Source organism: Pleurodeles waltl, chromosome 7 (genome assembly GCF_031143425.1).
Source record: "Pleurodeles waltl isolate 20211129_DDA chromosome 7, aPleWal1.hap1.20221129, whole genome shotgun sequence".
Taxonomy (NCBI): Eukaryota; Metazoa; Chordata; class Amphibia; order Caudata; family Salamandridae; genus Pleurodeles; species Pleurodeles waltl.
Window position 1 is genome coordinate 1,024,255,402 of NC_090446.1, and position 14,409 is coordinate 1,024,269,810.

General features: G+C 50.4%; 1 protein-coding gene across 1 annotated transcript in view; it reads left to right on the plus strand.

The window, feature by feature from the left end:
• The window catches only part of LOC138245863 (ATP-binding cassette sub-family A member 9-like), a 2,236,336-nt gene that overhangs the window by 643,888 nt on the left and 1,578,039 nt on the right, over positions 1-14,409 (plus strand). Inside the window, exon 15 of the mRNA XM_069199841.1 lies at positions 1,579-1,717. Coding sequence (XP_069055942.1) covers positions 1,579-1,717 — 139 coding nt within the window. The remainder of the gene's footprint in view (positions 1-1,578; positions 1,718-14,409) is intronic.

Genomic DNA, 14,409 nt, shown 5'->3' on the forward strand with positions numbered 1-14,409 from the left:
TGTGAATTTATTAAAGTCCACAAACTTACTTGTATGTGAGTGTTCGCACACTTTACAAACAAAACACGCATTGTAATAACCATTCCAAACTCCTTGTGTGTTAGTTAATTTCAGCATAATATTACTTGGTTGTGAGATAATGGTAAGCATGAGTAACAGGGCTCCAGCTGCAAGGAACATGTTTATGAATTGCTTAGGTTAACATACATGCTCAATAACTTTAAGAATCAGTCTCACCATCCCTATACACCAGCTTTCATGGTAGCTCTAAGAATCCTTGACTGGTCGATCATTTCAGAAACATTTCTTTTTTATTGTAGGTATTTAATATATTAGAAATCTGAAGTGCTTTACAACAATATTTTTCTATGAGAAATTCAATGCGGAAGTGAATTAAAGACACAAGGATATAATGGGTAGGAGCAGAAGTGGTGCAAACGTAAATGAGAGAGTTATTGACAGCACACTGTGTAGTTGTATATTACATCACACATCTGCTCATTACTCAACTGCACGCATGTACAATTTGATTAGAGACAGTGTTTTGAACAGTATCAGTGGTTTAAAACCCAGACCTGAATTCCAAAGGCAGCTACTTAGGCAATTCAATACATCAGCGTGCTCCTTAAAATCAAGCGATATATAGGTACATACTGTTATTCTTTTACATTTGTACATAATTAAAATGACCCTGATTACGAGCGCCCTTTGCCGTGCTCCCCATCAGCCTTGAGAGATAATGATTGGCCCCATAAAAAATAGTATGCTTTCGTGTCATTGGAAACCCCGTGTTTTAAACGAAATGTCCTTCAGGCTAACCAATGAAAAATTACAGCTTAGTGACGGGTTTAATTCATTATTGTGGCATTTTATAATTTCTTGGCTTGCAAAAGGGACACATGTTGCGGAGGATAACCCTTTGCAGGGTCGTTGACTAGGATTTAGGAGATTGAATTCAAGTGTTAAATTCTGTAAAAAGGAATTGATTGCATTCTCTGATTAACCGGTCGTATAGAAAACCACTACACCGTCGTGGATCAGATAACATTAGAAAACTCCTATTTTGAGGCAACAGGCCCTCAATGAGGCAAGTTCAGATCAACTCAGTGTGTGAATATGCCATCCTTTTCGAATTTTCATTTTGGTTCTATTCAAAACACTTCCCTGCACCCTCAACTACATTCCTCATGTCCCCATGTTTCACGTGGGGTTTGTTTAAACCACAGTATTTTAAGTATACATATTGAGACAGGCAAGTATACATCTTACGTAGGATGTTCTGTGAGTGAAAATCAAGATAAGACATTTGTCACAGAGATTAATTTGACTACATTTCATACGAATATTTGTCTTTAAATTCTTCATTGCTACAGCGGTGATCAATGTATGATGAATGTTTCTTATTCAGCAAGTGGCATTGGATGGTAGGATTGGAGTGCATTATTCATTATGGACTCGCCTGCAATAATGTGAAACACTTCTGTATCTTAATCTATCAGTGTATTTATACCAATGTATCAAGCCACTGGTTAAATATATGCCCTTGACACAACATTCATCATACTGTATTTAATACAGGTCTTATTACTTGATGAGCCAACTGCAGGCCTTGATCCCTGCTCTCGACATCATGTATGGACCCTTCTGAAAGAGCGCAAGGCCGGCCGAGTAACCCTGTTCAGCACCCAGTTCATGGACGAGGCTGATATCCTGGCAGGTAAGCAATAACTGATTTCCTAATCAAAATTGCTTGATACATGTTACATTTTAACATTAGGAGTATTGATGTACAGCTGGATAGGAGTCTATCTTCTTGCTGAAGATCTGCCATATGGATGATTGTAGAAGAGGCCTGCGTGAGTAACTCGGTGCAAGGACATATGAATGTGTGAGTGCTTTGATAAACAACTGATCGCAATGGTAGGAGTGGCCACCGGCATTATTGTTGGGATCCACACACTCACTCATTGTTGTACCAGTTCAGTCATTCATGCTTTTACTCACAAATTCATCTAGCTATAAGCAATCAGACCTTGAGTTCATTTTTCCATTCCTATTTGCATCGACTTATCCATTCATCCATGTACCCATGTACCATATCATTCACCTGTCTACTCTTTTTGATTCCATTTTACATTCAACTATCTGCATGCCCACACCCAAAATCATCAGTCAAGGGATGAGAAGTTATATTTTGAAAATAAAGCAACCTATTGGCTATAACTTTATGTTTGTGTCTCTGAATATGTGCAATTGGTTGTGTGTCTGTCCGAGTAAATGCATATATAGCTCTATATGTGCATGTCCTCTTGTTCCGTGATCATCTGCTTGAATGTTTATGGGTGTATGTATGTGTATTTGTGTTTATATGCATATGCCTGTGTATGCTTGCAGACAGTGGCTGAAACACATTGTTTTTTTTTTTATTTGACCCCAGGGTTGGTTCCTATGGTATTCACCCATAAGTTCCCCGAGGGGTCAGGGAATCTCTACCCTGCCCTCTTATACCTTTTTGCAGATTTGTAGAACATTGAGACTGGGGACCGAGTCCTGTAATGGTGGCCCCAATATGTTGTTCAAGGTGCAGCCAGACAATCACTGCTCAATCTCCTGAAGGACCATTTCACTCCTTTGGAAGCAAGGCGGTTCATAAGGAAAAAAGCCGTCATAGACAGTCAGAATACTTTTTATTTTTAATTTGCTGTCCCACTGTACTCTTGATGGACCAAATGTCAATATATCTATAAGTTAGTCACAATGGTAACTCCGAATATGGCCATGTAAGGTGTCTAAGATCACATAATTGTCCCCCCATTCCACATCTGGTATTGGGGAGCCAATTCCATGCATCCTGGGGGCTCCACCATGGACCCCCAGTACTGCCAAACCAGCTCTCTGAGGCTTACACTGCAGCTACAGCTGCTACCACCTAACAGACAGGGTTCTGCCCTCCTGGAGTCTGAGCAGCTGAGTCCCAGTACGGCAGAACAAAGCATTTCTTTTGGGAGAAGGGTGCTACAACCTCTCCCTTTGGAAATAGGTGTTACAGCTTGGGTGGGGGGTAGCCTTCCAGAGCCTCTGGAAAAATGCTTTAAAGGGCACAGATGGTGCCCTCCTTGCATAATCCAGTCTACACCAGTTCAGGGACCCCCAGTCCCTGCTCTGGCACGAAACTGGAAAAAGGAAAGGGGAGTGACTACTCCCCTGTCCATCACCATCCCAGGGGTGGTGCCCAGAGCTCCTCCAGTGTGTCCCAGACTTCAGTCATCTTGTTTTCCAAGGTGTGGGGACACTCTGGAGGCCTCTGAGTGGCCAGTGCCAGTAGGTGACGTCAGAGACCCCTCCTAATAGGTGCATACCTGGTTATGTAGCCAATCCCCCTCTCAGGGCTAATTAGGGTCTCTCTTGTGGGTTACTCTTCAGATTCTGCTTGCAAGTTTCCATCAGAAATCCTCTGCAACCACTGCTTCATCCTCTGACCTCGGATCCATCACAGACTGCTCCAGGAACCACTGTAACTGCAACAAAGTATCCAGACAGGCTACTTCGACTCTGCAACTTCAGCTCCAGCCAGCAACTGCAACAGTTTCCATGGTGTGCACGCTCTGGAGACTCCTGTCTTCATCCTGCACCAGAAGGACCGAAGAAATCTCCTCTGGAGTGATTGAGTCACTTCCCTGCTCCAGCAGGCACCTTCTAAGACAACGACCGACTCTCTTGGACTCCTCTTCTGGCAATGAGTGTCCTAAGGTCTAGCTGTCCAAATTTGGAGGAGGTAAGAGCTTGCCTTCCCCGTTTGCAACAGTACCCCTGTGCACCACTTCATCTTCACCTCCTGAGGCCTCTGTGCACTATTTGCAAGAATCTTTGAGGCACAGCCTGGCCCAGGTCCCCAGCACTCTATCCTGCGATGCTCAACTCACTGAGTTGTTCTCTGGTCGCGTGGGACCTTCCCTTGTAGTGCTGCAGCAGCCGCAATTTGCACCTTCTTTGACCCGGTGTCCTGGGACCTCCGTGGGTGCTGCCTGGGCATCTGTGGGTTCCTTCCATTGTTGGGTGCCTCCTCTGCCTCTGAGTCTGAGTTGAGGCCCCAGGTCCCTCCTGGGTCCAACCAGTGCTATTTTGACGCAATCCGCGACATTGCTTGAACCAAGGCTTGTTGGACGAATCCAGTGATGCAAATCGCCTGCATCCAACATCTCCACGTGGGACATGCTTTGCATCACATAGGAACGTGCAGCCATCTTCTTTGGTGCTCTTCTGCAGACTTCTTCCAACCGGAGAATCCTCTTTTGCACCATCTTCTAGGATGGCAGGGGCTCCTGTCCTTTCTGGAATCTTCTGCAACTTCTGGACTTGGTCTCCTCTCTTTTAAGGTCTTCAGGTCCAGGAATCCACCATTTGTTGCTTGCAGTCTTGCTTGGCTCTTGCAATAACTCTAATCACGACTTGTAGTGTGTCCTGAGGAAACTTGCAGTACTTTACTCCTACTTTCCTGGGCTCTGGGGTGGGGTATTTTACTCACCTTGGTGGTTTTCTTACACTCCCAGCGACCCTCTACACACTACACTTGCCTAGGGGGGAATTCGTGATTCACATTCCACTTTCTTAGTATATGGTTTGTGTTCCCCTAGGCCTATTTCTTCCTAATGCATTCTATGGTATTTTCTATTGTTTGCACTATCCTATAACTATTTACTTACCTGATTGTGGTGTCTAGTGTGTATATTGTGTATAATACTTACCTCCAGAAGGAGTATTGCCTCTAAGATATGTTTGGCCTTGTGTCACTAAAATAAAGTACCTTTATTTTTGGTAACACTGAGTATTGTCTTTTATTGTGTATAAGTACTGTGTAACTACAGTGGTATTGCAGGAGCTTTATATGTCTCCTAGTTCAGCCTAAGCTGCTCAGCTGCAGCTACCTCTATCAGCCTAAGCTGCTAGAACACTACTACACTTCACTAATAAGGGATGACTGGACCTGGTATAAGGTGTAAGTACCCAAGGTAGCCACTACAAACCAGGCCTGCCTCCTACATCCAGTTATGTTTTGATTGGCCTCATTGAAGGAGCTAATTAATCCTGTTTGGCATGCCACAACCTAAACAATACTTTGTGGAAGACATTACAGGACTCAAGGACATGGTCACTGCACCTTGCAATGAATTAAAAAATATAGAAGGGGCAAAGTGAGCACACCCTGGCCCCAGTGGGCTTTTAGGGTAGGTCCCAAAAGTATCCCCCTTGATTGGCTGGCCACAAAATGGACAACATCTTGTGGCAGCCAATACAGGGCTTGGGGGTCATGCTCCCCACTGAAATGCATTTTAGTGTATGCCAGGTTTTGAGGATCTCAAAAAGGAGAATATGATAACAGATTTAAGTCACAACATAAATAATTTGTTAGAGGTTGAATACTCATTTTAGGAATTGTGTGTTCTAAAATGATTTTACCCTGTCAAAATATTGACCCTCTGCTCCGATGTGATGAACCATGTTTAAAAGAAAATAGTTTTTTCACAAGCTTTTGACATAGAGATTAAGGAAGTTAAAACAAAACCACAATTTCTAAAAGTTCACACTATCTTCCTCAGCCATGTGAAAACATAGGGGGTCATTACAACCCTGGCGGACGGTGTTAAAGGTGCGGCAATACCGCTAACAGGCCGGCGGACAAAAAAAGGGAATTATGACCCTGGCGGAAACCACCAACAAAGACAGCCACTTTAACACACCGCCCGCCACGGTGGTACAGACAAGCAGCGCTGCGGTCACTGCCAACAGACAGGCGGAAGACAATGTATCGCCCACAGTATTACAACAGGCCAATCCGCCACCTTTTCCGGGGCGGATTCACTGTGGATAAAAACATTGCGGAAACAGTTACTGCAATGGGAAAACGCTCACCTGAACACATCCCACGAGGAAGGAGGACTCCATGGAGCCCGAATTACACATTCAACCGGCCCTTGTATTCCTACTCATCTACGAAGACCAACGCCGGCGCGGCCGAAGACAACGGTGAGCACTGCATCTATGACATAGGGGAGGGGGGATGCAAAAGTTAGGGGGACACACACGAAACACCCCCACCCTCGCATATTACAACACACACACCAATGCATGTACAAAAATCACAGTAACAACCAACAATCCCCCCGGAAGAATGCAAAGACAAAACCAAATCCGTTCAAACATTGTAATGTATCAATATACATGTCTGTCAAAAATATACAGATATATAATAAAATCAGCCAGAAATACATACATTACGAGAAGTAGTGCAGATATGCACATATCAATGTCAGTGCACCACTAGTCCAAAAATGCATGGGCGAGGCCCACAGTAGATACCTGTCCACAATCGGAGAGAACACTGCCGGTACATCAGATAGAAATACTACAGGCACCTCAGGGGGAAGGGGGGGGGCACCTCAGCCGGATGAGTGCAACGCCAGATCCACGACAGGGCTCCATGCCCATTGATGTATCCTGGGGATTGCAAAGCCACAGTCTCTCAAGTCTCTACAGTGGGTGGGTTGCCCACAGGACCATCCTGGGGAGTGCAAAGCCACAGTCTCTCAAGACTCTACAGTGGGTGAGTTGCCCACTGTTCCATCCTGGGGAGTACAAAGCCACAGTCTCTCAAGTCTATACAGTGGGTGGGTTGCCCACTGTTCCATCCTGGGGAGTGCAAAGCCACAGTCTCTCAAGTCTCTACAGTGGGTGGGTTGCCCACTATTCAATCCTGGGGAGTGCAAAGCCACAGTCTCTCAAGTCTCTACAGTGGGTGGTTTGTCCACTGTTCAGTCCTGGGGAATGCAAAGCCACAGTCTCTCAAGTCTCTGCAGTGGGTGGGTTGCCCACTGTTCCATCCTGGGGAGTGCAAAGCCACAGTCTCTCAAGTCTCTACAGTGGGTGGGTTGCCCACTGTACGATCCTGGGGAGTGCAAAGCCACAATTTCGCAAGTAGATAACAGCTGCCACTGGCTCTGGAGGGGGACTGGTGCCCAGACTGGATTAGTCTCCCTGTGAAAGTTCCTGTCCTGTCACTGTCCCAGCTGCACATGGGATAACGATGCTTGATGTGGCGGTCTTTCCATTCTTCCCCGGTGCATGCCCTGTTCAGCGGTGCTTTGCCATGGCGGTCTCTGGACTGTTCAGCGGTGCTTTGCCATAGTGGTCTCTGGACTGTTCAGCGGTGCTTTGCCATGGCGGTTCTGGACTGTTCAGCGGTGCTTTGCCATGGCGGTTCTGGACTGGGCATTGGTGTGTGGCATGACGTTCCCTAGACTGTGCATTGGTGTGTGGCATGACGTTCCCTCATAGCCCACTGGGGCTGTGGCAGCCGGGGCCCTCCTGGGCACTGACTCCGGCGGTGGCGGTGGTCTCCTGACCAGTGACGATACTTGGGCCTTCCTGGCCAATGACAACGGCGGTGGCGGTGGTCTACTGACCAGTGACGATACTTGGGCCCTCCTGGGAAATGACTCCGGCGGTGGCGGTGGTCTCCTGACCAGTGACGATACTTGGGCCCTCCTGGCCAATGACTCTGGCGGTGTTCTCCTGACCAGTGACGATACTTGGGCCCTCCTGGCCAATGACTCCGGCGGTGGTCTCCTGACCAGTGACGATACTTGGTCCCTCCTGGCCAATGACACCGGCGGTGGCGGTGGTCTACTGACCAGTGACGATACTTGGGCCCTCCTGGGCATTGACTCTGGCGGTGGTCTCCTGACCAGTGACGATACTTGGGCCCTCCTGGCCAATGACTCCGGCGGTGGTCTCCTGACCAGTGACGATACTTGATACTCACAACAGGCTGTGCAGACTTCCTCTGGCCCTTCCCCACCTTTGGTGGAGTCACAGCTGACTCTGCAATCCCCTTGGGACCCCTGTGAGTTGTTTTCCCTCCAGGAGTCTTCACAGGGTCCCTTCGTCCACTTTCCAATTTCAGAGCCTTTACAGGGGGTGGGCTGCCAGTGCCTTGGCTCCGGTTCATACTGCCTGCCCTGGTGGCCGGTGCACTCCACACACCTTGAACAGGCACACTGGTATTGGAGGCTTTTTGGCTGAGGCGCTACGACGGGACTGATGAATTGGAGAGGGGGTGGGGGCAAAAAGGTCAACTTTATAGAGGGACAGTTTCTGACGAACACTGGGATGGGTAGTTGGAGGGGGCCTGGGAGTGGAGGAAGAGGAGGTGGTTGTAGGAGGTGTCACTTTAGGTGTTTTGGGTGCAGGTGCAGGTACTGGAGGCTGTCGTGAGGTGGATGGATGTTGGGTGTGTGGGTGCTCGCGTTTGTGTACTTTTGGAGGGGGCGTCACAGACACACTGGGAGAGGACACAGGGGACGTGTAAATAGGAGTGGAGGTGGTGAGTGCAGGTGAGCGGGAAGTGGTGCTGGGTGTTCTGTTGCGAGTCCTGGTACCTGTAGATGTAGTGCATGCAGGTGAGAGTGTAGACAACACTGGGAGGGAGGAGGGAGAAGAGGAGGAGAGGGACACAGTGGAGGCAGTGGATGTTGCTGTGTCTGTATGTGTGTGATACTTGCATGAGTGCCTGTGGGTTGTGTGGTGCCTATGTTTGCTTGAGCTACTTGTGTGTGTTGACTTGTGTGCATGCTGGTCTGTAGGTGTGCTTGGGATGGGCTGGGTTACAGGGGATTGGGTCTGGGTGGAGGAGGCTGGAGGGGGAAGGCTAGACACAGGGACAATGGCTGCCATCAGTGCTGAGGCCAGAGATTACAGGGTTCGCTGAAGGGCAGCCTGAGCAGAATGAATGCCCTCAAGGAATGCATTACCGTGTTGCAACTCTCTTTCTACACCCTGGATGGCATTCACAATGGTACACTGCCCAACAGTGAGTGACCTGAGGAGGTCAATGGCCTCCTCACTGAGGACAGCAGGGGTGACTGGGGCAGGGCTTGAGGTGCCTGGGGCGAAGGTGATGCCCACCCTCCTGGGTGAGCGGGCACGGGGCGAACGCTGAGGGGCTGCTGGGAGGGCGGTGCTGGTAGTGGAGGTGGCGGCTGTACCTGTAGAAGTGGGGCGCACAGATGGTGCCGCCACCACAAGGGAGCTCCCATCGGCGGACGAGTCCGTGTCGCTGCTTGGTGACCCGGTGGCCGACGTGAAGCTCCCCTCGCCCTCCGTCTCACTGGTGCATTCTGAGTCCGTGGTGTGGCCCTCCAGGGCCATGTGGGATGCAGCTCCCTCGTGCTCCGGTGCCACTGTACCTCCGCCTGATGATGCACAAAAGAACAGCGAAAGCACAAAAAGGGGGGGGGGGAGAGACAGAAGAAGAACAGGTTGAGTGCATGGCATACCGCTACCATTGGCGGACAAGACAGATACAGCAGCCCCCTGCACTACGCCGTGCTCCTGGCCTCTGCAGATGCAATTCCTGGGATCTGGCCTACATGGCTATGGTGGACATCTGCACACATGGATGCCACAGGGGCATATATACCTGTACTTGCCACTCTACTGCGGTGGTGTAGAGTGCCACATGGGCTGCATTACAGAGGGGCCTAGTCTACGTATGTCTGGCTGGCCTAGGTACACCCACAGGCCTCCTCCCCCACCCAGACCCCTCCACTACGCGCAAATTCCGCAGAATGAGGTTGTACTCACCCCCTTGTGTCTGCTGTGATGCCCTCAAGCGCCCATCCAACTCAGGGTAGGCCACCGCCAGGATCCGGAACATCAGGGGGTTATGGTGCGACGGGCACCCCTCCCACGTTGGGAGGCCATCCCCAAATGAGCCTCCGCCGTCTTCTTGCTGCAACGGCGAATGTCCTCCCATATTTGCAGTGGGTGCCCCGTCTCTGGTGGGCCCCCAGGGTCTGGACGTCCTGGGCGATGGCACGCCAAATGTCCCTCTTCTGGTGGGCGCTGACCTACATGACATGCACAAGGGAAGACGAAAAGTCATTACCAACTGCACCGTCAATGTGAGTGGCCCCCCCTCCATACTCTAGCCATGTGGCCCATTCATTCACATGCACTAATCTTCCTTGAACTCTGCCCCCTTCCCTCTTACAACCAGCCCTCTCCACCCTGGCCTAGCCCATACAACATGCTCCCTGTGTACTAACCTGTTGGTCTGGAGGACCGTAGAGTAGCGTGTACTGGGGGAAGACCCCGTCTACCAGTTTCTCCAACTCCTGAGCAGTGAAGGCAGAGGCCCTTTCCCCAGACGCAGCAGCCATCGTCGCTTCCAGACCGAGGTCACAGCAGCACTTGCAGTGTAGGTCCTCTCCTGTCGAAGATTAGGTATCTAGTGATTGAACAGATGGAAAATGGCGGTGACGTCCGCAGCGGTGCGTATCATCACCGCCGGCGCACCTGTTCATTGGCTCCTGGGACCCATAGGGTCCTATGTTAACCAATGCAGCATTGCGCCGCGGTCTACGACCGCCTACTGCGACGGTGTGCAGCGCCAGCGCACTTACCCCACAATCTCAATGTCCCAGTTTAGAGGTCAGGCAGCCGCCATTTCAGGGGCCCACATGGCTTCATTTACTTCTGTGTCACCCATAGCTAGGCCTACACTCAACACACATACAGGAAAGGTTTTGTGTTTGGTGTAGTCTTGTGTGTAACTGTGTGTACATACCTGGAAGAAAATTGACTTTATCGTCGCTGTTGTCCTTCGTAGGCGCCGTCAGCTGGGACATGTGAGAAGATGGCGGAATCCTCCGGTGTACCGACCGCTGGTGGACCTGTTGACAATGGAAGAGCGACAAGTAATCGTCACCAACAGGTTTGACCGTGCCCCAATCCAGGAACTATCGACTCAGTTGGAGCCAGACCTGATGTCACCAATCCGCCATCCCACTGGAATCCCCCCTGACGTGCAGGTGCTGTCAGTGCTCCATTTCCTTGCAAGTGGGTCATTTCAGACAACAGTGGCCATGGCATCAGGGATGTCCCAGCCTATGTTTTCCAACGTGTTGTCCAGAGTGTTGTCTGCCCTGCTGAAACACGTAAGGAGATACATCATTTTCCCTGAGGTGGAAGATTTGCCTACAGTTAAAGGTAACTTCTATGCCCTTGGACATATCCCCAACGTCATAGGTGCTATTGATGGGACCCATGTAGCTCTGGTCCCCCCCCCACAGGAGTGAACAGGTGTACAGGAACAGGAAGAGTTATCATTCGATGAATGTACAGATGGTCTGTTTGGCAGACCAGTACATCTCCCAGGTTAATGCTATGTTCCCTGGCTCAGTGCATGATGCTTACATCCTGCGGAATAGCAGCATCCCTGATATGATGGGTCAACTCCAGAGGCACCGTGTGTGGCTATTAGGGGACTCTGGTTACCCCAACCTTTCCTGGCTATTGACCCCAGTGAGGAATCCCAGGACCAGGGCAGAGGAACGCTACAATGAGGCCCATGGGTGGACTAGGAGGGTGATCGAACGCACCTTCGGCCTCCTTAAGGCCAGGTTCTGGTGCCTCCATATGACAGGTGGTTCCCTATTCTACTCACCGAAGAAGGTGTGCCAGATCATCATCGCCTGCTCAATGCTTCATAATTTGGCTTTGCGACGCCAGGTGCCTTTTCTGCAGGAGGACGGTCCAGATGACCGTGTTGTGGCAGCTGTGGAGCCTGTGGAGCTTGTGGACAGTGATGAGGAGGAAGCTGAGGAAGAAGACAATGACAATAGGGAGTCAGTCATACAGCAATATTTCCAGTGACACACAGGTGAGAACATTTTCATTTTTACCATTACATTCACTGTCACACATCCTCCTTTATCCTGTGTGTTAATTCATGGGATTATTTGGTAATTGAGTTGTTTCTTTCCATTACGGTTTCACAGGTGTGGTTACCAACGTGTGTCATCTACTTGCATCCTTCGATGGACTTGTGATGTGTGACATTGGTATGTTGCCTTTACATCTCATAACACATTTTGACACTGTCATAGATATTACATTTTAACAAATCATAGACTGACTCCAGATTGTTTTGTGTTTCAAGGGTGTTTATTGAAGTGCTCAAAAATGGGAGGGGGTTGTAAAATGGTGATGGCGGAGGAATGTCCATGGCAGAGTCCAGTCTATTAGTCTCACAGGTGCACTGCCCATATGGGCATAGGAAGTGGAGCTGGGGCAGTTCAAGTATGGACAGGCTAACTAAGTGGGACAGTGGGAGGACAATCAGGGTGGTCTCATTTCCTGGCGGGGGTCTTGCCATCTTCCTCTGTCCTGTTCCTGGCTCTCAGGGACCGCTTGCGTGGTGGTTGTCCGTCTGTAGGGGGTGTGGTGCTGGTGTGGTGGTCCTGTGGCGGGGCATCCTGTCCACTAGCGCCGGCGGAGGTGGTGGGCAGTTCATCGTCCTGGCTAGTGTCAGGGGCCCCTTGGAGTTCCACGGTGTCCCTCAGGGTCTGCTGTATGTCCTTCAGCACCCCTACGATGGTGCCCAAGGCGGAGCTGATGGTCCTGAGCTCCTCCCTGAACCCCAAATACTGGTCCTCCTGCAGGCGCTGGGTCTCCTGAAACTTGACCAGGACCTTCGCCATCGTCTCCTGGGAGTGGTGGTATGCTCCCATGATGGAGGATAGGGCCTCGTGGAGAGTGGGTTCCCTTGGCCTGTCCGCCCCCTGTTGCACAGCAGCCCTCCCAGTTCCCCTGTGTTCCTGTGCCTCCGCCCCCTGGACCGTGTGCCCACTACCACTGCCCTCAGGTCCCTGTTGTTGTTGGGGTGGTGGGTTACCCTGGGTTCCCTGTAGTGGTGAACACACCGCTGATTGACCTGTCCTGGGTACGGAGGTTTGGGCCCGCTGGGTGGGTGCTGTGCTGGTGTTGCCAGAGGGTGGAAGGTCAGTGTTGGGCTGTGCCTGTGCAAGGGGAACCGATTGTCCCGAGGCCCACAATGGTCTGGGCTGGTCATCAGGCTCCAGTAGGGCAGAGCTGCTATCATCACTGTGGGCCTCTTCTGAGGGTGGAGTGGTGTTGTCTGGACCCTCTGGTGTGGTGACGGTCCTTCGTGTTCCTGCAGGGGCATAAGAGCATGATTATTGCATGTGTGTGTGTACTGGTGTGCAATGGGTGGGTGTGCGTGTACCCCAGTGCAAGCATTCCTGTGTGGGGGCTTGTGTGATGATGGTTAGGGTGTTTTTCTGGGTATTTGCAGTGGGCATGCTTAGGTGATGGGTGTCCATGCTTAGTTGTGTCATGCAGGGCTTGGTGTTGGGATGTGTAGTTTGTGTAATGAGTACATTAGTGAGGAGTTGGGGTGATAGGGGAGGGTGTGAGGGTGGGGAGTGTGATAGAATGCAGGTAGGGTGGGGGATATGATAGTTATGATTTGACTTACCAGTGTCCGATCCTCCACCGACTCCTCCGAGGCCCTCAGGATGCATGATGGTCAAGACTTGCTCCTCCCATGTTGTTAGTTGTGGGGGAAGAAGTGGGGGTCCGCCGCCAGTCCGCTGAACCACGATGTTGTGCCTGGACACCGTTGAACGCACCTTCCCCCGTAGCTCGTTCCACCTCTTCCTGATGTCCTCCCGATTTCATGGGTGCTGTCCCACAGCGTTGACCCTGTCCACTATTCTTCGCCATAGCTCCATCTTCCTGGTTATGGATGTGTGCTGCACCTGTGAGCCAAATAGCTGTGGCTCTACACGGACAATTTCCTCCACCATGACCCTTAGCTCCTCCTCGGAAAAGTGGGGGTGTCTTTGGCGTGCCATGGGGTGGTGTGTGTGATGTGTGGGGCGGTGTGAGTGTTGATGAGTGTGGTGATGTGTAGTGGTGTGTGGTGTTTTGTGCGTGGATGTTGTGTGGGTGATGGTGTTGTGTGCCTCTGTATGGTGGGGTTGTCTTTGCTGTGCTGTCTATCTGGCCTTCGTCCGTGAATTGTGGTCGTAGGGGTTTGTGGGTGATATGGGTGTGTGTTTTATATTGTATTGGGTGTGTGGGAGTGGTTTTTGTATGTGTATCAGGTGTGTGTATTTTGAATTGTCCAATGTGGCGGTGTTTTGGAGATGTGTGTGTATTTTGAGCGCGGCAGTGTGTACCGCCAATGGAATACCGCGTTTGAAACACCGCCGCGTGGATTCGTGGGTCGTAATAGCATGGGCGTGTTTCTGTTGGCGTGGAGGTGGAGGATTTGTTTTCACCGGTTTATCACTGACCTTTGGTGTGGCGGAGTTGTGTGGGTTTCCGAATTTCGGCGGATTCCGAGATGTTTGTCATAATAGCTGTGGCGGAATTCCGCTGCCGCAGCGGTGTGTTGGCGGTCTTCTGCACGGCAGAAAGCGGCTTTTACCGCCAATGTTGTAATGACCCCCATAGTCTGATATTCTGAGCAAAGAATGTACTTCCAGTAGTAGCTGCAACCTGTCAGTTAATTCCTGAGTGTTCTACTGCAGCCTTCCACAGTGT